Source organism: Diadema antillarum, unplaced genomic scaffold (genome assembly GCF_040938485.1).
Source record: "Diadema antillarum isolate AM-2024a unplaced genomic scaffold, OU_Dant_1.0 seq00000576_RagTag, whole genome shotgun sequence".
In the NCBI taxonomy this organism is placed as follows: Eukaryota; Metazoa; Echinodermata; class Echinoidea; order Diadematoida; family Diadematidae; genus Diadema; species Diadema antillarum.
The window spans coordinates 286145-311143 of record NW_027271511.1 but is presented as its reverse complement, the minus strand read 5'-3'; the positions used below and the strand labels follow the sequence as shown (position 1 = coordinate 311143).

Sequence of the window (24999 nt, the reverse complement as noted above, 5' to 3'; positions counted from 1 at the left end):
TGAATTTTTGTGGAATTCCCTTTATATTTTCATTATATATATATATATATATATATATATATATATATATATATACTCTCTAAAAAAATCGAGTGAAAATATTCACTCTTGAAGGAGTGAATACAAAAAAGAGTGAATTTCGAGTGAAAATGTTCATTTTCACTCATTTTGGAGTGACCTCAGGGATCACTCGAAGATTTTGGAGTGATCCCTGACGTCACTCTAAAACGAGTGAAAATGAACATTTTCACTCAAAATTCACTCCAATTTCACTCTAAATTCACTCTTTTTTGTATTCACTCCTTCAAGAGTGAATATTTTCACTCGATCTTTTTTAGAGAGTATATATATATATATATATATATATATATATATTGTTGTATACAATGACGTCGATAACCTCTAGAAGTCTCCTCATCTTCAACTTTAATGTACCACATTTGCACGGTCAACGCGATGTCGGCCCTATAAGTTTATTAGTAAGGTTGGTGTCGGCCTATATGGAAGGAATAGAGGCCCCCTATTGTGGCAGTTGCGTGGGTGTTTGGGGAAGATATCCGGGAAGGCTTTGCTCGTGTGCTCACAGTGCGAGTGCAGTCATTTCCGGCTCGTTGGAAGAGAAGTAGGCCCTATACTAAAAGGGCCTAGCTGTATAAGGACATTAATTCCCTTCTGGTTTATACTCCAATAAACACGCTACAAACTTTCATGTGTTTGTTTATGAATTTCCAAAGTGTGTTAGTATTTGCAGATTCCTTGTTTTTGCTTTTGTTTGCAATGTTTAAACCGTCGGTTCTATTTTTCTTTACATTGATAGGCCTACCACTGGCTGTGCAATAATGGTAAACTGAGATGGTTATAGCTAGTTTAATATTTATATTATAAGAGACGCGAGCAATTGGCGATAGCCAAACGCGTTTTCCTTGTTCCACCTACATTAGGTCCAACGGTGGGCGGACGTGAATGATGAATATTACAGCATAATCATTGCGTGCCTTTTTCTGTACGGTTGGCCGCAAATGTTTCACCTATAAGTCACATAATCAGGTGGTCTACGTAGACCCCTAAGCGGTGAATGATGAACATGTATATATAGCATTATCAACGCGTGCCTTTTTTTTTACTTGTTTGTTTGTTTGTTTGTTTGTTCTTGAGTTTGCTGCGCACAAAAATCCTCTCTTCATTTGTATAATAGTCGTTGCTGTTTGCTCTTCAGTGACGTGCCCCGAAAACGATGACATAGTCACTGTTACGTTGGTGCACAACTCGCCTCTGCGCACATTATCGCGATCGCAAGCAGCAGTCACTGTCATTGTTGATGTCATCAGATTGCCATTGTTGATGTCATCAGATTGCCATTCACTACCCAAAATATTCTCTGCGTTTTACAGTGAGCGACTTGCACTGTGTCGTGGCTGCCATGATTGTGTCCCCCCGATGTCGTCACACAGCTGCACATGCGCAGTGCAGATGGTGCAATGATGCGCGATGCTTCCAGAAAAGCACGGCTGTCGGAGTCGGACGTACAGTCACTCAACGAAGCATGCGATAAATGAGTCGCGCCCTAGATTCGTGTGTTGTGCAAGCTAGAAAATAAAAGGCCGAATGTGTAGAGACATTATCTGCGATCTCATTCAAATGTCGTCGGCAATGCAAATTGTTTTCGTTATAATGGTGACGTCTACTAGGCCTACTGACTATTAATTGGCGTGTACAGCGCAAACACAAAGTCAACGAGACGAAATAGGCGTGTATTTCTAAATTTTCTGTGATGTATCGAACTCTGCGGAGCGGGAAAAAATCATTAAGAGGCTACTGACATGACGTAAATCATAATAGTAATATAGTCTGTTTATCGTGATCACTGATACATTTCTATTGGCTAAGCAAAACAGGACGTTACGGCTACTGCGACCGTCCAAAGTGGAAATGTTACCATGGTCTTTCCATGCAGTTACAATATCCCATTTAGGTCTAATGTTTTATTTTCACTGGATTAAAAAATCATTAGGCGACTACTGCGCTGCGTCAAATTATTTATGATGACATCGGCATATACGGCTAGTCACAAAATCATGCACATTTTTACCTCAACGTCTGATGAAAAAGTACATAAAAAAGTACAGTCGTCACCAGACACGCATGGAAAACGTTCGAAATTACTAGTGCTCGAAAACTGACGGAAACACTGACCAAACAACAACAACAACAACAACAACAACAACAACGTCCAACAAAAGAACCAGACACACATTCCGATAACAATTCTAAGGAAACCGAGAGAGAGAGAGAGAGAGAGAGAGAGAAAGAGAGGGGGGGCACTGGTGAAACACAAGTAATATGGAATTGCTGAACTGAATGAAGATAGACAAAACATTGAGCTTTTCGGTCCTTTGACTACAATATACTGATACAGTGAAATATAACATAAAACCCGAATTCAAAACTACTATCATGTCACAGTATTCAGTTGTAAATAATTAATCTGATTACGTTTGGGACCGAAAGTAACAAATAAGTGAAAAAAACCGCCAACTTTTGATTTTGATCCAGTCCCGTCGTTTGTGTAGGCCTATAGAAAATTAAAAAAAAAACAAAAACCCATGATATCCTGTACTCGGATCTAATAGTCACTGCTGATGTGCATTGGCGATGGAGTGAATTAGAACTCTTCAAGGAGTCCTTGTTCAAAAGAGACGTTCATTGTCGACTTTAGTCTGGAACATTATGATTTATGAATAAAAATGTCAGTGATGGATTTGGGGTGGATGGCTTGTCAAGAAGAAAGAAAATGTGAAGACATTTTTTTTTTAATGTACAATGAGCCATCGTTATTTGGTCACCCCCCCCCCCCCAGCTAAAAACCTAGAGCCACCCCTGAATGGGCTTCATATTGTATCCTAAAGGTGGTCGAGAATATATACAATCATGATGATCATGGATTTCGATCATCATATTCAGAGTAGGCATGTTCTAACTAATTCCGGGGTCATTTCGAAGTCTGAGGGAAATTAACTATGTTACGTTTGTCATGAAATTGCAGAAATAAATCGAAAATATCAAATATCAAATAGTAAGAACATTGACTGTCAACTTGGACTGCCAAACCTGGAATGGTTGTTTTCTCTTTTTGTCACGATCTGTGTTCGCGTTTTTTGTTTATGTTATTATCGGGGGAGGGGGGGGGGGTGGAGGTTGACCCACTGCGAGCACCCCCCACACACACCCAAACATGACAAAAACCACGTTATACGTGGCCCCTGATAAATGTCTTATAGTGTTCCATACAATTTGTTTATATGTATCCAACGTCTCTTTGTCACGTAACGTTTGCGCAGGTAGGCATCTCATCAGATAACAGTTTCATTATGACCACTACATATTCCTTTACACTTATACTTCATTATAATAATGTTATGAGATGGAGTGTAAATTCTTTATACGTACTGAGAAACCATTTGTCTGAGTCAAAGGCATCTATAGGCATATTTTGTAATTGATAACGAAAATGAGAAAGGCATGGGAAATATAGCATTGGCGGCGGGGTTGAGGTGACGATCTAGGTTTAACTTTTTGTGAGATACTTAGAAACTACTCCATGAAATGTCAAAGAGCATGCAATTCTAAGAAGAATTCAAAGTTTATTTGATGAAAATCAGTTTTGAAATGGCTGAGATATCCAAAAGCAAAATAAAAGAAAGCGATCCTAATCGCGGGTCCCACATTTTATTAGGATGGCTTTATTTTGGGACATCTCAGCCATTTCAAAACCATTTTTCATCGAATAAACTTTGAATTCCTCTTAGAATAAAATGCACTTTCATGTTTCATGAGAGGTTTCTAATTATCTCAAAAAGATATAGGCCTAATCGAAAAACGTTGAAAGAAACCCCACCTCAAATAAAACTGTATCATCCCTTTAAGCATCTTGTATAGCTTTTGAAAGATAAATGATGAAGCCAGCGTTCAAGCAGTGTATGTTCGTACAAAAATTTCCGTTTGTTTGTTATCCTCGGTTATACAGCCCCATGCATGGTTATCTAAAATCGGGTGTAACCGTGTGAGCAGTCATAACATGTTTGTTCTTTTTCACTGTCATGTGAAGTCGTGATATGATTATGCACGACCTATCACACCTTTGAAATAAGTTACCGAAGAGAGAGAGAGAGAAAAAAAAAAACATGTATACAATACTTTGCCATTGTGTTTGTTTTGCTTGTCATTTTCTTTTGTAAAAAATATTCCATTCTCACCATTTAGGGATCTAAAGAGATTTTCATTGAATTTTGGCGGAGATTACCAGACATATGCGTAACAAATGAGCAACTGGAAATTTTGACATGTGTGGAGCTCTATGCTCTCCTACATTTGAGAGATTGCCCATTTTTTCCATCAAAGTAAGGTATTCATCGTCTTGTTGTCTACATTGACGAGCACTGCTGAAAGCGAATGGGTCACCTACAAGCTCAGATGGCGAGGTTGGTTGCGAGCGAGCTTGTACAGCCAGCAAGCAGGTTAAAATGTTATTGGATTCGTCCAACAGACTGACAATGGCCATCCACTCTCTAAGTGCGAAGGCTAAATACAAATGCGAATAAGATTTCAATCATCTTTTAGAACATACCGTAAGAAGTGTACTAATTGAAAATATTTAAGCGATACAGACATTTTCAAGATCCTTATGAATGCTATTAAACCGGATATTGGAAAGAATTACACACCCTTCTCCCTAGAATTCCCCTACGTAAACATTGACTATTCCGATCATGCGCAGAATACTTTTGAGCTGCCATCTTGGCGAAGACGTCGTAAATTTACGTGGAAATCTGTGGATCAAAAAATTGTTTTTAGAGCACGAAACAGGGTTATGGTGAGTGGATTTTGATGACAATACCTACAATATATACTATTGCATTGATAAATATGATTCATATGAATTGGGAAGCAGTTTTCTAGTCTTATTTTCAACGCACAAATTTGTTTGTGGGCGTGTGTTATTCAATAAACCAACAAGCGTATTCATTCTACTGTGTAGTGGTCTTGCAGGAACACCGATCGGTAAGCCAATTACCCGTAACTTATTTAACGTTTTTTCGTGTGTTATAGGATATGCCTCACTGTCCTGCCATTTGGAAAACCAAAATCGATTACTTGACTAAAGTTTTCTCCAAACTTGGAGAGTTGGCCACATCTCTTTTCACTGCAGTTCATGTTATAATATTGTACGTCAGATTCGCCGTAGTTCAAAAGTAGACACAGTACACGAGGATTCCATGTAGAATGTTTAGTATTGCCGTTTGTTGAATATGCTAATATTAGTGGTGCACATGCGCGCTCTATGTATTCCCCGAGTAAACGGTGCTGGAGAGGCGCGCTGCCCTAGAGGCGCTAGGCGGAGAGAGCACGAAAGAAATGTACGTATGCAAAATACAAGTGCTACTGTTTCACGAGGACGTAGGAAGCATAGTGTGGTATGGAGTAAAAGGGATTTCTGTATTGAGTAAAGGCAAAGCTTCAAAGGGAGGCATACCCGAACAACGTTCACTGTTTTTGCATAATATGTAGTGAACCACTATATTCTTTTCTTCTGCTCACTTTGTGTTTGGAGTTGGTGCAACATATTTTGGCTGGACTTCATCCAGTTTGTTTTATTTATTCTTTTAAGTTTATTAAAAAAAAATAACTTTTTTTCAACATATTATCTGGGCAGGATGCATCATACCAAGGTACATAATTATGATAGATTAACATATTCCTTGATTTGTTTTACTTTGAAAACTAATCTGATATGAAAGCAATCAGTCATCCAACCTAACTTGTGTAACTTTGGGTTCTACAGTTTGTTTGGTCTTTTTTTTTATGTCAGCATCTACTAGCCACATTTATACAATTTTAGAATGTACGGTAGGCCTATAGGGTCTAGTAGAAATTTCTTCTTGCACACAAAATATTTTCATACGGGTATCTCTGTATCAGCGCTGTATAGTTTATTGGCCTACTGAATTATGATGCTACAAATAAATCAAAATCAAGGACGCCTGTGTAAAAATAGGTTGTGTTCTTTATGATTCATTTCCAAACTAGTTGTCCTGAAATGGCATTTTACTCAGGCATGAGTAAAAATTACGATATTGAATACAACATTTAATTGTGCTGACAGCTAGTGAATGGGAAAGCTTGCAATGTTATACTGAGTTTACATAGATATGAAATGAAGTTGAATACCCAACCGATAATCAACTCTTTAAAAAGAAAGAGAGAGTTTGGTAAACTAACATAACATTAAATTCAGTTGTTCGTTTTGTATCAAGATTAAAAAAAAAAAAATCCACATAAAGTGACACTTATGTTATCACAAGCTGTGATTGGCCACAGTCCATATCATGCGCATGATTGATATGCACTTACACAAAGCCAGATGTCAGTGCCTTGTAACTCTCCCATTTAAAAAAAAATTTTTTTTACAAAGATATAAATCCGTTCTTTTTGTCAATGCAGTAACTCTAACACTCTGCCCTTTACAAAGTCATCAGTACTGAGTTTTTCAAGCTCTTTAACAGTTTCATGTGAGGAAAGGATGAAATTTCATCATCTTGAATTCATCACATATGAGAGAGGGGTATATAGTGAAGATTTGTGTGCAGGTTTATGGGAGACTTGTGACGTAATGACTTCATTATAATATATCTCATTTGAATTTGACATTGGCTGTGACCAATGTCATGGTGTCAACTACATATGTCGAGACTTCAACTTTGAATATCATGATTCTTGTTATTTTGTCTTTCCTTTAAAAAGTACAGAAGCATGTTTGAATTATTTGAAGTCTTTATCACATATAGCCATATCTTGTCTATGAATGCAATTGTCTTTATGATCCGTCTAATTTACAGTGTACCATGCAATCATCCAGTAAGCATATTGTATGTGTTTTAAATGTCCCTGAGAAATTGTAGGTAAACCTATGCATAATTATAGCAACAGACATGATTATAACGCACAAGTCAGAGGGTTGGTTGAGACCAAAAAACACTGCAAGAATGTTCTATGTGCCACTTTATTAAACATTTTGGTCAATATCGTCTATTTGTGCTATGATGAAATTTTAGATGTCATCATTCCATATGATTCAGGACATATAAACGATATATATATATATATATTTTTTTTTTTTTTTTTGGGGGGGGGGGGGGTGGGGGATTTGATTTAAGCTTCCAGAACAATGCAAGTGTTAATAGGAGGCTCTCACAAGTATGCTTAAAGTAGATGTAACTTTGCCATCACATGATGCTAGTTTAGCTGTGTCATTCAGAAACACTGAACTCTGGACTGTGAGAGAGAAAAGAATCATTAAGTCAGACACTGCTCATTATATAAGACAATCACAGTTGATAATGCTACGTTTACACCAAGTTCACGGTGACCACGAGAGCCCCGTTTGCCCAAAACATAGTACGCCTTGGATAGATGGGACATTCTCCTGTTTTTTTCCCCTCGGTATTCTAGTCTTGTTCATTCCAGCTCTCACTCTGGTTAAAATATAGCTATCAGATGCTGTTCTCATGGCATCTGGTCAGGCTAAACTACACAATATTTTCCGTCGCGTCTCATTAGGAAAGGCCTCCAAGTTTTGGTACGACCTATTGGGTTCCATCGCATTTAGTTGCATTCACCCAGTTTAATATAGCCTACAAGGTTTCTCATCAACACTGGCACTGCAGTGGCAAATTTTTTGACGGTTTAAAAATCTGACATGGCATCCACGGCAATCACGTCCTGGCAGTTTGCCTTTACCATCCCACCACGTTGTCTCACGTTCACCCCGTTTTGTTCATGGTGGCTCAAAACGTGGCTGCCGGAACATGGTGTAAATGCTGCATAACATGAAGTTTAGAGAGTTTCACTCCATAATGGTACATCCCTTCCCTCAACAATCAACAATTTTAAAACCATTCCAGAAATTGCCTTGGAGTGAAATGTTTTAGTCTCATCATTTGTCATGAAGGTATTTGATCTGATTTGAATTGTTTTTAACAAGCATGTGTTTGAATTATTACCACATGTATGACAATACAGCTTTGCTTGTATACATTTTCAAGAGATATGTTGTGTGCTACAGGAAAGATCCTATTTTGACAGCCTTAATTCCGAAGTTCCAATTTGTTTAAAGGTATAATGTTTATGCGTGGACCTACTACACATACATGGTCTATGAATGAAGCTCTTTCTTTGATCCCATCATCCCCGCCGCCGCCTGATTATATGCATCTTAGTGAGTACATTCAGATGTTTGGGTATTGAAGATTGTGTAATCATGCATCTTCACTGACAAAAGAATGGTTTCCCTCATTTTAGTCCTTCTTGGATGAGGTGCCTTTTCAGACTCAACTACCTTTGAATAAACACCAATGATGGGAAGCAGCAAACCTCAAAACAAACTACCGGTACTGTAAAAGAAGGAATGTTCGCGTGCATTCTAATTTCGTGAGTTTCGTGAGAGCCAAGATTCGCAAAATTAAAATGCACACGAAAGTTCTTGTCTCCACTATATGCATTGAATGCTTGAGGCAACTCGCGAAAATTTAATGCCACGAAAAAGGCCGTCGGCTCCAATTTGCGAAAATTTAATGCCGTGAAAATGTCGTGTTTTACAGTATGTGTCACAAACTTGGTAACTTAAGTGAATGAACAGAGTTATTATCTTCTGATTTAGATTTCTCTAAGTGCTGTATTGTTTTTATCCCAGCTGGCTGTCAGCAGTGATGACGAGATCAAAGCAGGAATGCATGGTTACATTTTTATTGTGATGCTTTTGACAGAAATAAGTGCATGAATAATTTCACGAGCAATGGATGTCCGTGTGCAGTAGGTCCATAATTTATGGAAGAGAGTCCTCGATTGGAGGCACTTTGTTAATTGATTCTAAAGGCAGATTGTGATGACAGAATTGGACAGGTTCAGTGCAAAAAAATTGAGAAGTAAATGTGTCAGAGTTAAAAATGTCAGGCAAATATGGCAGAGGTACTAACATGAGGGATAAAAATATCAGTAGTATTAATGTCTCAGAGGTAAAAATGTCAGAGGTTTTGTACATGTGTCTGTCATAAATGATTTTCATGTGACCCTTACTGGATGCAATTACTTTCATGTCATTTCCTTTTCCTTTTCTTTGTATTAACTGGAAATCACCTTTCTGGGTATGGCAGTGTTGATCACCGATACACAATTTGCATCATAAAATGTTGGAAACTTCAAGAGATGATATTACATGGCAGTTGCCTGAATTTCGCTATTTTCATGGGGGGGGGGGGGGGGGTGGCTGCAGCCCCCAGCATCCTAGCACCCCTCCTTTTACAGTTGTATGTAGTATATTTCTTTTACATTGTAAATTGATGAAGATTATAGGGGTCACATTTTAGTGTAGATTTCTGTATCAACTTTTTATACTGGAAATAACAGTATAGTTTGATAAGTAATTAAATGAATTTGAATAAATGGATGAAAGCATGATATTTGTACCATTTTTAGCTCACCTGAGCCGAAGGCTCAAGTGAGCTATTGCGATCACTCTTCGTCCGGCATCCGGCGTGCGTCGTCCGTCGTGTGTAAACTTTTTACATTTTCATCTTCTTCTTGAGAACCCCATAACAGATTTTCACCAAACTTGGCAGGTAGCATCCCTAGGGGGATAGGATCTCAATTTGTTCAAATGTGCACCATGGCCCACCTGGGGGCCCCAGGGGGGCCCAAACACCCTAATATTAAGGAATCTTTAAAAATCTTCTTCTCTAGAACCAGAAGTGATAGAGCTTAGTTAATACTATGAGTTAGTACATTGATGACTGTAGTTTCAAGTTTGTTCATGGGGGAATCAGGGGTGCCCCCCTTGGGACCCAGGGAGGGGAGTAGGGAGGGGTCCTAATGGTGCCTAAATTGTACATTTTCATCTTCACTTTGATATCCCCATGTCTGATTTTCACCAAACTTGGTAGGTAGCATCCCTAGGGGGATAGGATCTCAATTTGTTCAAATGGGCACCATGGCCCACCTGGGGCCCCCCAGGGGGGGGGGGGGGGCCGAACCCCCTAAAATTAAGGAATCTTTAAAAATCTTCTAGAACCAGAAGTGATAGGGCTCAAATAATACTACATGTATGAGTTAGTACATTGATGACTGTAGTTTCAAGTTTGTTCATGGGATTGGTGTAATCAGGGGTACCCCCCCCCCCCCCCCCCCCCCCCTTGGGACCCAGGAGAGGGGATGGAGAGAAGTCCTACAGTTGTAATGGGGCCTGATTTGTACATGTTCATCTTCTTCTTGAAAACCTCATGATGAATTTTGACCAAACTTAGCAGGTAGCATCCCTAGGGGGATAGAATCTCAATTCCTTCAAATGGGCACCATATCCCTCTTGGGGGGCCCCTAGGGGGCCCACCCCCCCCCCCCCCCCCCACACATTAAGGAATATCTAAAATCTTCTACTCTAGAACCAGAAATGATAAAGCATAGTTAATACCATGAGTTTGTACATTGATGACTTTAGTTCCAAGTTTGTTCATTGCAGATCCAGGGCTGCCTGCCCCCCCCCCCCACCCTGGAGTTGGGGGGGGGGGGGGGATCCATATGCAGACCTAAGTTTCCAATGTTCTCAGGTAAGAGTGTGCAAGAATGCATGGAAGGTAAAATTGCGATACTCAGGTGAGCGCGTGACCCCCGGGTCTCTTGTTTTTTCATCTGACATTTTTACTGCTGACATTATTACTTCTGACACTCTAACGTCTGAGATTTTTACCTCTGACATTATTACCTCTGATGTTTTACCTGGCACCATTGGACGGCCCTCTACAAATAGTACAGTACATATGCTGTTACTGCCCTTGGTAAAAATAAAGTTAATATGTGAAGTCATGTACCTCAGAAAAGAAATATCCTGAGCATCTTCTGAAATATGAATGAAAAGATTCACCCCAAGTATCACTCATATCAACCTTTATGTAATACATGCAATCAAGTATTTCATGTCCGCGATATGATGTTTCTTCTGCTTATTGTATTTATGAAAGTTCAATCTGAAAGATTCATTTGACTCTAACTCTTCCATGAAACAACACTATATTTCAACAATGTCTAATTTTGATACAATGGCGATTTCTGTTCTCTATGATATTTTCACAGGCCAAATGATTGAATAGAAAGCAGGAGGAGCTATGGAAGGAAACGGAGTAGGTGACACTGCACCCTCAGACTCGGAGAGTTCTGTACCCACTGTGCCCTTGCCAGCGGGGCCAGGTTCACCCCACCAGCAGCCGCCCACCGGGCTGCAGCCAGCTGCACCTGTCACGGCTGTCAGTAGCGACAACAATGGTGGGGCACCAGGCAAACAAGGTATCGTCATCCTGCAGCAGCCACGACCAGGATTCGTTAGATCCTTCAAACAGACCTCTCTACCACCAATCAGGATGAAGCCAACCGGAATAATGCCAAAGAAAAATGTTCTCAAGGAGAGGCCAGTTATCGTCAAGAAACGCCTGCCGTCACCTGGTGCTCCCATTCTTGCAGTTCCATCCCAGCCTCAGAAGATAATGCCGACCGTACCAGTAGACGATGAGGCTGCTGCCATAGCTGAAGCGAAAGCCACTGCTTCTGCTGCCGCAGCGGCTGCTGCAGCTGCAGCTGCAATAAGAGCAAAGACATCAACAACCTGTACCCTTCCATATTCACCCACTCCTCCAAAGTCTGCTATAAAGAGTCCTGTCCCCAGCCCAATCCCAGCTGCTCCAGGTGTTGCCCTGCAGAGGCCTGTAATTCCTTCAAAGAAACCTCTTGACACCCCTTCTGCAATCGTTCAACCACCTGCTCCAAGAATCCAAGCCACAATGGTAACACCACCTCAAGTGCAAACACCACCAACACCAGTACCAGTCCAAGCGCCTGCTAACTCTCAGCAACCTCCACTTAAAAAACTAGCAGTTCTGGCAGCTACGCCAGTGCAGAGTGTCCCAATAAAGACAGAGGGATCTCAGGCAGTTAATATCTCTCAGCCTGCCCAGATTCCTATTTTGCGTCCCGATTCACAATCTGAGCAACAGCAGTTACGTCCGCTGAAAGTACTTGTGACCAATCCTCAGTCTCTTGGTACAGGAGATGTAAAGGCACAATTGCAAACTGCCATTCCCACTGATGCCACTAGCCAAGTTCAGTTAGGCAAGGTGCTGCCCAGCCTACCAAAAGCAAGGCTTGTACCAGCCTCCATATCACCAAAAGTTGTGGTTGGTGCTCCTGCATCACATGGAAATAAAGGCAGTGCACCTCAGCAGGTGAATATTTCTGGAATACAGGCTGTGCAGCAGCCAGTTCCAACAGCACAGCCAAATACCACCCAAGTTGCCCAGCAGATAACAGTTTCATCGGCAAAATTGCAAAGTGGTCAGTTCCAGTTTGTGGCTGCAAATGGACAAAAGTATGTGCTGACATCCTCCCTGTTTCCCACTTTCACAACGACCTCACAAGGAAATGTGGCTCAGGTACAGACGAGTGCATCAAACGTGCAAAGTCCTGCATTGCCTGCAGTCAACCAGCCTATAACTCTTCAACTTGGTGCTGCCAATGCTCCAGTGAACTCGGGCAGTGCCCAGATTCAGCATGGAAAACAAACCCTCCAACAGGTGTCTGGTGCTGTTATTAAGGGTAAACCAGTACCAGTCCAGCAGGCTCTTGCCAAGATAGCCACATCAGCCCACGTCAGTGGTGGACAAAGGATTCAGATACTTCCCACCGTCCAGGGTAAGTCCAACCTCAGCCTGATTCCTGGCCTAACCCTTACAAGTGGTGCCCAAACACTGATAACCCCAGGTATAAAATCACCACAGGCAAAGATCACCACCTTAGGGCAGGTGGGTGCTCTGACCAATAACCCTCAGCCAGGGATTCCTAAACCTCAAGGTGTACAGTCCAGTGGAACCATCAACCCACCAACCCCAACAACAGTACCAACAACACCAGTCAGCGTCATCTACCAGCCTCCAGTTCAGGGCTCAAAGAACACTATTGTCATGGCCAAGCCTGCCACAGGCAACCAACCTGCTAAGACCACCACCACCACTCTGCAGCAGCTAATACCACACCACATTATAGCCGGAGGGAACAATCAGATTCTCCTTCAGAGCATACAGCCAGTTCTTGCGGATGGTGCCCATGTCACTCCCAACTCTGGCAACATAACACCACAGCACATGAGGACAAAGATTGTTCAAGCCCCTGTACAGGTAGGTATACAGGGTAGCCTGCCTTGTAGTCTGGTATCAATGTATAGATGCCTGTAAACATATGCCTTCTCTCTGTACAAAAGCCATCGGGGAGAAAATTGTTAAGTGTAGAAGCAAAATTTTTTTTTCAAGATGATTACACAAAACTCTAATCATGCAGATTTTATTTTATGATGTTAAAAATGCATATTGCAAAACCAAGTATATCAATAGATTAATTTATGACAGTATTATGCATAAATGTCCATAGTACAGTATACCTCAATTCTGGATGTACAATTTAAGTCAATACATTTCCCCTCATATAACTCATTTTCTTTTGAATGAAAACACATCAGCATTAAAAACAAAAAACAAAAAACAAAACAAAAAAAAAAAACGCTGCCATTATCCTTATCTGAATTCTGTGAACTCAGTAGATGGCATTTGCCCTGACCATTACCAAATAAGATAAGAAGTGGTAATCTGGACCCTATCAGTGTATCAGATGGTGCTATACCCACCCTTGGTGCAATGTTTTCTGATAAGTCCTCAGACAGCTGATATTGACTCTATGATTACATTATCTTATATGACTAAATCTCATTAACTCATTTTTATTCAACATGTGTTCCTTTTGTTTAAGAGACTGTGATATTGTAGAATATGATATGTTTATTATACAAGATGTCTCATTGTAGAAAAGCTGCATGACTTCAGCAGGGTGAAAGTTGTGTTGATTGGTTTCATGATTCATCTTGCTATTAGTAGAATCCACTAATTCTCTCATTGCTTGACAATTTAAAGGTAGAATGTAGAATGAAAGACACAAATCAAAGTTGATGTAACTTTAGCTGAATATGCCTAGGATGATGGATAGTTGGCTTAATCACTCCGGTGTCAATTAGACTTTTTTCTGCAGCTCCAAAGCACATCCATGGTAGTGTTTTAAAAAATTACATCAATTGCTGTAAAACCATCTATGTTTAATTGACTATCAAACCATGCATTAATAAATAAAATATGTTCATAATGTGTCAGGAGTTCTGATTATGCCTCCGCCACGAAGTGGTGCCGGAGGCATTATGTTTTCGGGTTGTCCGTCCGTCCGTCCGTCCTTCCGTCCGTCCGTCCTTCCGTCCGTCCGTCCTTCCGTCCGTCCGTAATGAATTTTTTGGACAGGGTAACTATAAAAACCTTTTGAGGTATCCTAATGAAACTTGGCATGTATGTGTATTAGGGGGTGAAGTTGTGCCTATCAACTTTTGGGTGCACATGCTCAAGGTCAAAGGTCAAAAGGTCAAGGTCAAATACATAAAATTGCACTATTTCCACCATATCTATGCAATGCCAGAAGATATTGTCTTGAAACTTAGTGTATACATACCCAATTAAGATTCTCTTGTGAAAGTTTGGGTCATGAGGTCAAAGGTCAAAAGGTCAAGTAAAAATATTAAAACTTCACCTTTTTTCTCTGTACCTTGGAAATTGTTCAAGGTATCTTCATGGAACATAGTATATATACATGTACTGACTGGCAGTGATTATCTAGAAAATTTAGGGTTCATGGGGTCAAAGGTCAGGGGTCAAAGGTCAAGGGAAACACTTGAAAATTGTACTATTTCCGTCATGTTTATGCAATGCTGGCAGGATTATTATATTTTTTACACTTGGTGTATGCATGCATAACCTAATAGAGATTCTTTGGAAAGTTTTTTTTTTCTTTTGTTTTTGCCTCAAAGGTCAAAAGGTCAAAGATCAAGTGAAAGTGCTGAACTAAGCTTTTCCTCCATATCTCGGAAGTGGCTCAAGTTATCTTTGAAACGTACTACATATTTATGCATGTTCTGCCTGACAGTGATTATTTTATGAAGTTTAGGGTCAAAGGCCAGATGAAAATGGTAACAATTTACTATTCAATACAGAAATTGCACTTTTTCTCCATACCTTGAAAATAACTCAATGCATAAACATATGAATGGGTCAAAGTCAAGTCAAAGTCCTTACAATAACTCCCAAATACATGCTCTCCTATTCATCCAATTAAGCCTAGGTCAAGGAAGGTGAACATTTAACACATTTGTGACAAACTTGTCGTTTTAATATTTTGCCACTTTTGTGAAAATGTAATCACACATTGTCCACATGTACTATCTGTACCTATTAGGAGAATCATGCATTATGGCGGAGGCATACCAGTCGCCATAGCGACATTTCTAGTATCTGCATAAAGTTTGTCATGCTATAGAATTGAAGTCAGGTGAATTGAATATCATGGGACATTCAGAAGTATTATTTTCAGTATTGTGATGTGGAATATACAGCAATTGTTTCTTCATTGTTAGTTATTTGGCTTGCTTGATATCAGTCTATTTCTAGATTCAGAACCTGTGAATTCTGAGTATATTGTGATTTATTTCAATCCCTTCCAAAGATTGCGAGTGCCCCTGCAGCCAGTGCACCCAACAAGCTGCCCGACACCAAGCCTGTGGTCTTGCCTCCACCAGCTTCCCAGAGTGGAGGTGGGACCCTAGTGACGCAGCCATCCACCCTCATGCAGCCCCAGCTACTGCAGACCTGTGGTGCTCAGGCTACCATTGGACTGATCCAAGTTCCCATGGTAACATGTTTCTTTGAGGCATTTTGTTGTTGTCTTCTTTTTTATGGGCTTTTCTGTATGTGTGCTTAAACAATTTGTGCCAATCTTCTTACCAGGCATCGTTACAACTGATGGCTGTATAGAAAGGCTTGAAAACAGTGTGCTGTCTTTAGCTTTATTTCTACATGTCAGTATTTCATCACATGAGGTAACTTTAAAAAAAAAAAATGGAGAACTAGAGAGAGGCCATACCTATAGATTCAGCTTACTCAAATGAGAAAATGGCAGGTTGATAGAAAAACTAAATTTTTTTAAACTGAAAAAAAAAAATGCTCTGAGTACAAAATCAAAGGATGTATGCAATCATGCAAAATGATCAGTAGAGTGTAATTCATTTCTTTAACATCTATTGTATGTTTCAGCTATTTATGGGTTATTGTTTGTGTTACCTGTGCATTTCATACAATAATTTTATCACAAACAATCCTGTTTTATTGGAAACTCTTTGTATCGGAGACATGAAAAGTTTCTACTCCGTTGGATATGATTGTAAGGCGAAGGAAACCCTAGTCGTTAGAAATGGAAAAGGAATGAAAGTAGAAAAGAATAGATGTATGTGTGCTCTTGTGTAAATATGAGGATGGTGGATGTTTGTATGTGATGTGCAGTTAAGAATGCATTCACTTTTAGCTAGGAATGATCATGACAAAAAGAAGAATGTCTTGTTATCAGTGTTTGAGTCCTTGCTTGGCTTGCTGTTTTGACATAGGAGACAGAGAGTTTTACAGGCACTGACTCATGCTGGCATCAAGCCACAGGCATATTTGTTCAGAAACAAAGAAATTCTGTTTTGGAAGCAGAAGAATAAAACTCACCCATGTTTCCACATGGTTTGTCAGTGATTTTTGTTATTCAAAACAATTTCAAGGAATGTTGTCGAGGCATTAGTGATCTAGAGAATATTTGTCATCATTGGAATACAGTGACCAAATTGTTTAGACTCAAAGACCAGGTAACAGAAGGATCCAGGTTAAGGTTACAGAAACAAGGATTTTGCAGTTAGCTTCGGTTGCTTATCAAAATAAATGAGATTTTTAAATTCTTGTTTCAGCATGCAAAACATTTGGTTTTATATCTCCTTTGTTAATATAAAGTTTTAGGATATGGAGCAATATATTATGTTCATAATGCAGGTGATTATTTTATGATATAATGGTAAACATTCCAAATTCACCGAGTATTTATTTTTATGTTTGAGCTCACCCTCGTGTGCATCCCTCTTACCCAAAACCTTTCAAACCAGGTGAACCTGAGCCATCCTATCCAGCTTCCGACAACTGCTGGCCCCTCTGCCCTGGCACCCAGTACCAACACAGAGCTGGTGAAGAGCAGTAGTACAACCCCCCAGCTGGTTGCTAGCAACGCCATCTCGCCAGGCCAGATCTTTCAGCTGGTTCAGGCCCCTGGGAAACTCCCCATCCTTTCCCCGGCCCTCAAAGATGTGAGCACCACTCTTTCTCCCTCTCTTCACCGTGTATCTCTTTTCTGTCTCTGTCTCTCTCTCTCTCCTCTATCTCTTCTGTTTCTCGTTCTCTGCACCCTCTATATCTGTCCTCTCTCCCTCTCTTCACCCTCTATCTCCTTTCTCTCTTTCTCTTCTCTATCTCTCCTCTCTTTTATCTCTTCTATCTCGCTCTCTCTCTTTAAAATATCTTTCTCTTCACCCTGTATATATGTCTCTCTCTTCTATCTTCTCTCTCGTCTCCCTCTCTCCCCCTCTCTCTCTTATCACTATTTCTCTCTGCCATCTATCTCTTTTCCATCTTTCCTCTCTTCTATCTCTCTCTCTCTCTTTTAAATATCTTTCTCTTCACCCTGTATCTGTCTCTCTCTTCTATCTCCCACATTTAATCAAACATGAAGGTCACCTCAAGGTCAAAGGTCACAGGCAGGGGTCAATGAACTTTAGGGCCAAATGTTAAGTTTTTACAGTGCGTTTCGATTGTGGTTCATGACTTTTGATGTATATGTCCGTTTGGTACCAAACTTGGATGGTAGATGTCCCTTGGGGAGTTGAAGGTCACCACAAGGTCAAAGGTCGCAGACAGGGGTCAACAAATTTTTAGGGCCCAATGTTAAGTTTTTACGGTGCGTTTCGATTATGGCTCATAACTTTTGATGTACATGTCCATATGTTACCAAACTTGGATGGTAGATGTCCCTTGAAGATTTAAAGGTCATCACAAGGTCAAAGGTCACAGACAGGGGTCAATGAACTTTTAGGGCCCAATGTTACGTTTTTTACGGCGCGTTTCGATTATGGCTCATAACTTTTGATCCATATGTCCGTTTGTGACCAAACTTGGCTGGTGAATGTCCCTTTTGGAGTTGAAGGTCCCCACAAGGTCAAAGGTCACAGGCGGGATTAATGAATTTCCAGGATTTAGAAAAACATTGCTTTTTTCTACGCGAATGGGCGAGACACATTTTGGCACTTGCCTTGTTCTGTCTATATGAGGGTATCATGGAGATTGTTTTACATTGTTTATGGTTCAAACATTAAACTCTGTTGTGTGCATATGACTGGGATTTATCATTCATATTACTGGGATAAATAGTGCTGATTTGAATTCCACAGGGGCGTGTTATATTGCCATTATAGAAAACTGCATTGTATGCTATCGCGCAAAAGTGCAATACTGATACTGTTCAATGTGATAAAACATGGTGTTATCAGTCACCATATTGATAATAACTATCTATACTAGGCAAAGATTATGAGTGTTAATCATATGACTTTTGTCACGCGGTACTAGCATCTAGAGTATTCATAATATATTTTAATTGGATATGTTTACATCTCATGCAGAGAAGGAATATAGAATTATAGGACCATATGGGCTGCTGTGAGATCAGGTGTCTATTATGACACTTGGCATAAGCTGTGGTGTCGATACGTTGTTAAATTTGAGAGGGCTTACCAAGAAAGAACGATGAACTTTGATGTTGCTTTTGTAATTCTGTGTGTGTAGATTGAAGCCAAGCATGCTTCGACGCCTATCCCTATTGCTCCAGCCATCAAACCTGCTGTCAAGCCAGTGGAGAAGGTAGAACAGACGGTGGTGGTGAAGGAGGAACCCAAGGAACCACTTTCCAGTATTGATGTTGCCATCAAGTGAGTCTTCCGTACTCCACCCAGAAGAATGCCATGAAATTTACTAGTGGTCCAGACTGTCTCTTTTGTCTTGTCATGTAATATCAACACAGTATTGCCTAAACCTCAACCCAGTACTTGTGGTTTAAATCTAAGGTATAGAGTCTCAAGAAACATTAGTTAGTGTAAATACATGGGCCTGCTTTTTTTTTTTTTTAATTGAATGCTATTTAATGCTGATATATTGGGTAATAAATAAATTTCATTGGTACTCATGTTTTGTTTTATTTTGTTTTTTTCATACTCTTGGCATTACTACCTTTATTAGATACAGGCAACTCCCGTAATAACCAAGTCCTCTGGACCAGTAGTTTTTTTTTTGTTTTGTTTTTTGTTTTTTTGTTAAAGCTGAACAAAAAGTATATGCAGATATATAGATGATAATTCTGGGATCTGAAGTTCACTTTGTTTTATCCGGAATTTCATTCTAACCCTGTTCATTGTTTTGGGAGTGCACTGTGTAGGTAATACTGTGTATTACATTCACCTATCTCCCCAGATCTCTTCAGGATATTTATATATTTCCCACAGTGCTTTTATTTCCCAGTACTTCGTTCTGTCCTTCTGCTTTGAACCACAGGTATGGAACTTATCCCCAAGCCCCTATTCCCATGGGCAAGCGAAAAGCTGCTGAGATGGAGGAGGACGTTGGGAAGGATGACATGAATAAGGTTCTCAAAGTAGATGGTAAGTACACAGTGGAGGAGACTTGATCAGCAGTTCACTTTGAGAGTGGATTGCATAATGAGTTAAGCGCCATTTTTAAACAGGTAAGTCCATCATCAGATAGAGCAAAATGAAACCTTTCTAGAGATACCTCACTTGTAACAAACAAATGTAATATGAAATATTCTTGAAGTTGTTGAAAATATCCCATAGTTTCTTATCATTTACATTTCTTTTACAGCTGCTATAATTGCTGATATATCACATTAACAAGAATGAAGTGAACTCATTTTGTGATCCAACTCTTGGTTCTTCCAGCCTTGCATGTAAAAGTGTCAACATTCCATAGTGCTGCAGAAAAATATGTATTTTATATGCTGAATTGTGTCACCCTCTATGCAACATGTGCAAATACACCAAGGGGACTGAGAAGGAGATTGGTGTCAATATGGTGTTTAAAGCAGCCAACATTCCTAGGGACACTTTGCCATCATTTTCTTCCTAATATGTAAAACATGATGGATTAATACTTTGAGTCTGTTTGAGCCCAGTTAATGGAACCAAAAAGGCATGATTTGCGGCAGATTTCAATCTTTCTGTCTTGTCGTGCTTACACCGTGGACTTATTTTCAAAGAATATCAAAGTGCAAAGATGAAGTCAGTAATGGTTGTATCTGACAGAAATGAACTATACATGGATGACTGTTTGATATCAATCCTCGAGTTGGATTTGATGTGTGTGTTTTTTTTTCTTTCTCATAAAGTGGAATCCAAACCTGAGGAAGAAAACCCTGATTTCTCGTGGGATGAGTACCTGGAGATGACGGGAGCGACGGCAGCACCCAGCCCTTGCTTCCCTCACGTAAGTTTTTCAATTCAATGCCCAATGCCCGCTGTGTGATGGGCATCTGCAAATTCTCATGAATTGATAGTGACCTCGGATCTGTGTGAATCGCACTACTTTACCACGAGTCAGCCAAATTTAATGCAGTTTAGGCTTACCTACTGTGCTGCTCTAGTGTGCGCACTTCTGTAAAGCAAGAAATATTTGGGGCATGAAATTTTCACAAATTTCCCCTGGCATTCAATGCTTATTGTGAAAACAAGACCTTTTGCGTGCATTTTGATTTTGCAAATCTTGACTCTCTCGAAATTCGTGAAATTTAAATGCACGTGAATATTGCTGGTTTTACAGTATGCTTTTCTGCTTGGTCACCATATATTGAACATGTTGAATACCCAGTGGCCACTACAATCACCACCTGTGTGGACACAAGCTACAGTCAAACCTGCCTTAGCGGTCACCTGTCTATAGCGGCCGCCTGCCTATAACGGCCACTTTTTTTGTCTCCCCTGGGTGGCCGCCATAGACGGGTTTGACTGTATGGTGCTCAGGTGCCACAGCTGGGTGCTCACTTCATGACTTTTCCATTGATCGGAGAAGATTGCTCCCACTCTGGCAAGATCTCTCTAGATCGCTAGACACAAATCGCACAGTGAGCATTTGGCGTTATGTTTTGAATGCATTTTTCATTGCAAGATCTGACAAGTCAAAGCAAGACTAGCACTCAATCTAATTACTGAGAATTTGAACCGTTATTTTTCATGAGAATCATTTATTACAGTCATTACTGTCGTGGGTAAATGTTCTATCTTGACCAGGTATGGTTTCAAAGGGTCTGTTTATTTCTGAAATATCCCACATCACAGAGGTGACACCTTTTATTATTTCATGAATATTTGTTAGGTATTTCAGAGAACCAGGATATTTTTGAAGGCTTGAAGAGTGTAAAGAAGAAAAGGAAATTGATTCATATCATAATATCAACATGGTCTTGAAAGGATATGACATCATCTTTTGTGTGAGAGATATCATTATGTCATTCAAGAAGCTTTACAGTCTAAATGTCATCAAAGCATTCTTTGATTTAAAGTCCTTGCTCTTTCCTGACTGACAATATGCTTACCCTTTCCATGAACGCTGACGTAGGTGGAGGCCAGCCTGCAGTGCTACGTGAAGACAGGCATGAAGGTTGAGGTGCCCAACCCGGTGTTGACCTTCCCGATCCATGTCAAGAGCTACTGGGTGGCCACCATTGTGGCCGTCTCTGGCTCCCTGATACTGCTGCGCTATGACGGTTGGGATGAGGGGGACCGATCAGGGGACTTCTGGTGGGACCTGGTCAACATGGAGGTTCATCCCATTGGATGGTGTGCACGAAATGGCTACGTCCTCCAGCCTCCCAATGGTCAGTTCCTGCTGTCTGTCATCATTCTTATTCAGCCATCCATTATTCAGAGACTCCAACTCTCCCGCTTTAGACAGGAGATCTCCCGCCAACAGCCCATTTTCGCGAAATCTCCTGTTCTCCCACTTGAGATTTAATTTTTCCTGCCAAAACGCCTTTTCTTAAAACCTGGAATTAAATTTTGATGAATCCAAGGGATTCATGGTCGAGCATCATTAGCTCTATAACATCTGTCTTCATGATATGATGATTATGATATGAAGTTTTCTCAAACCAAAATATGATTTTATGATTTGAATCATTGAATCATTATTTAGTGCCCTCGTATGTTGAAAAATGCCTGAGATGGCACGAGAGAACATCTAGAATCCTAAAGCTGGACCCTGGCCACAAGGGACTTTTGCACTCATGATGTGCGCTTTACCATTCGCGCACATCAAGTTAGAGTCTCCAGTTTGCTACGGGTTTCTGGCAGGAGAATCTCCAGATCAGAAGGTGCTTGGGGTTGGAGTCTCCGATCATTTCTTGGTTGGCAGTCTAGAAGAAAGTATTGCACTGTTTATCATCATCATCATCATCATCATCATTTTTATCTTCTCATTCTTCCACCTTCTTTCTCTTCATCAGTAATGTCATCGTCATCTTCCATCCCTTTCTTCTGCTTTTTACCATCATTATGGACATCATCTTAATCATTACGATGTCTTTCCATCATTATCATCAAAATTGTTTGCAAACCACAATTTGATTTAGAGCTATGACAAAGAATAAGAGGAATATTCAAGATATGGATAAAAAATAGCTCTCAAGTTTACATTTCATCTCAACATGAACAGACAACTACCTCGATCTCCAAGACCTAGTTTATTTTCAGAGGAAATTTCCACTTTTTGACAGTTTTGCCGCTTTTGAATGACTTGACACAAGATCTCAGTGCTAGGTTGATATAGGAGATCACATTAGACTTGCGAATCAAGAGATAATTGATATAAGCACAGGACGTGACACCGCCCTGCTCACCAGCATTACTGCTCTTCTTTTGACTTTCATGTTTTCTCATGTTGATGAATCATATCCCTGCCGTCTATATTCAAGATATTCTAGAGAAATTTTGTTTTTATTCACAATTTACAGTTTACATTCACAATTTACATTATTCACAATTCACAATATCTTTATTTATATAAAGATATATAAGTAAATGCTATTTAGAAAGAGCTCTTTAATCATGTCCCTTTCCCCAGTTATCTGTGGTCAGACTTTTGAATTGATAGATCCAATGAGAGATACCAAGAATGTATACACTCGTGAAGACATTTACTTAAAGTTGTGTCCATGTTTTTTCTTTCCAGCCCTAATCCAAAAACCCATCAACTGGCAAGAATTCCTGATCCAGACACTAACAGGAACAAAAACAATTCCTGAGCAAATCCTGAGAGAGGTAAGGTCAATTCTTTCCTTTATACTCAAGATTTAAGAAGCTTATGTTAGTCAGATAAGTAGTTCCATTCCATTTTGTTTTAGAAGTACAATTTCAATGAAAATAGCGAGAATTTGTAATTCCAAAACATATTTAATGTCTTCTTTATAATGAAACTTTTACCATATGTCTTCTTTTTGATAAACTTTTACCATATGAGCCATACTTGTTCTGTATGTTTTGATTTTACTTTCGATATTACAGGGAACATGTCATTGTTCTCTAGTTTGCTACTATCAAACCGTGTTACATACAATTATGTGTGACACTTTTTGCTGGAGAGATATTCTACTCAAATAGAAATACTGTGGTTAAGTGCTCCATCCTTCTCTTTCTAGTTTTCTAGTTTTTGAAGCTGTCTTTAGAGGTCTTGCATATGATATTTGAAAGAATTTTATATAATGACGAACAGGTGTCATGACAAAGCATGTAACTAACGGAAGATTTTTCTGAGAGTGGGAAATCATTCCATAATCTCCTAGCAGTGCATCTGACTCACTCCTAACCTTCGGTTGATTTCAAAACTCTGTGATTGATTAACAGGCTCCAGCCAGCCTCTACCCAGTCATGGGACTCAAGAGGGGCCTACAGGTGGACGTCATCGATGAACGCTGCCCTCTACAGGCCTGGATCTGCACCATCATGGAGAACTGCGGGGGCCGGCTCAAGCTGCGCTACCTGGGCTACACCCACGAGGACCAGGACTTTTGGCTCTTCTATCAGTCCTGGCGGGTCCACCCACTGGGCTGGGCTAAGGACAGAAAGGTGGCCATTGGACCTCCTAAAAGTAAGCCCTGCTTCATGAATAAACCTACACAGACTTGACTGCTGTATGATGTCTGTTGTTGAAGACTGATCTATTTGGTGTAATATCCGTGATGAGAATTATTCATAAGCAAGCATAAATTAAATATTTAGTTTGACCATACAATGTGAATATGCTGGCATATCAGCCTTCATTCTTTCTTCAGAAGCCTTTAGAAAGCATGTAAAACAAATCATAATGCATAATTAGATAATGCCTTTAAGCCTAAACTTATCGCTGGAAACAGAGGCATGATAAATTGAATCCAGATTGCATAAATTGACCACCTCATGGATACATCACACTGAACTCCTCAGGCTCAGGATTGGATCTGTGAAATGGCCCTCTACATGTCTTTGACTTACTGGGCACCATCATAGGTAATTCCGGTTATGATAATGATGATAATAATAAGAACATGATGTTATTGAAAGTTTCATGCAGATTAAGCAATATTCTTTACATTGTGACTCTCACTTATATGAGATGATGTTCAACCCTTTCTGTGTGACTATCACCATTCATGACTGCTAGTTGTGAAGGACCAGAACCCCCAGTGCAATGCAGGTAACTACCAGTCCCTGTACAAAGCTGCTCTTACTAAAGCTGGGATGGATCCAAGTCTACCACCAGAACTCTTCAAGGTAAGATACCTCACCTCCGTCTCAGTCTGCTGCATCTTTCTCACTGGGATTCCCTCCAACCCTGCCTTGTTTGCTCTCTGCCCCCCTTTCCCCCAATT

The 24999-nt window shown here is 40.0% G+C and overlaps 1 protein-coding gene across 1 annotated transcript in view; it reads left to right on the top strand.

Annotated features, from left to right (window-relative positions):
* The first annotated feature begins 4786 nt into the window (after window positions 1-4786).
* LOC139735402 (uncharacterized) overlaps window positions 4787-24999 on the top strand; it is a 36766-nt gene continuing 16553 nt past the window's right edge. Inside the window, exons 1-11 of the mRNA XM_071646152.1 lie at window positions 4787-4870; window positions 11176-13265; window positions 15679-15864; window positions 17147-17344; window positions 18876-19018; window positions 19638-19744; window positions 20488-20585; window positions 21714-21972; window positions 23325-23413; window positions 23996-24239; window positions 24792-24901. Of these exons, the coding sequence (XP_071502253.1) occupies window positions 11208-13265; window positions 15679-15864; window positions 17147-17344; window positions 18876-19018; window positions 19638-19744; window positions 20488-20585; window positions 21714-21972; window positions 23325-23413; window positions 23996-24239; window positions 24792-24901 (3492 nt within the window). The 5' untranslated portion in view covers window positions 4787-4870; window positions 11176-11207. The remainder of the gene's footprint in view (window positions 4871-11175; window positions 13266-15678; window positions 15865-17146; window positions 17345-18875; window positions 19019-19637; window positions 19745-20487; window positions 20586-21713; window positions 21973-23324; window positions 23414-23995; window positions 24240-24791; window positions 24902-24999) is intronic.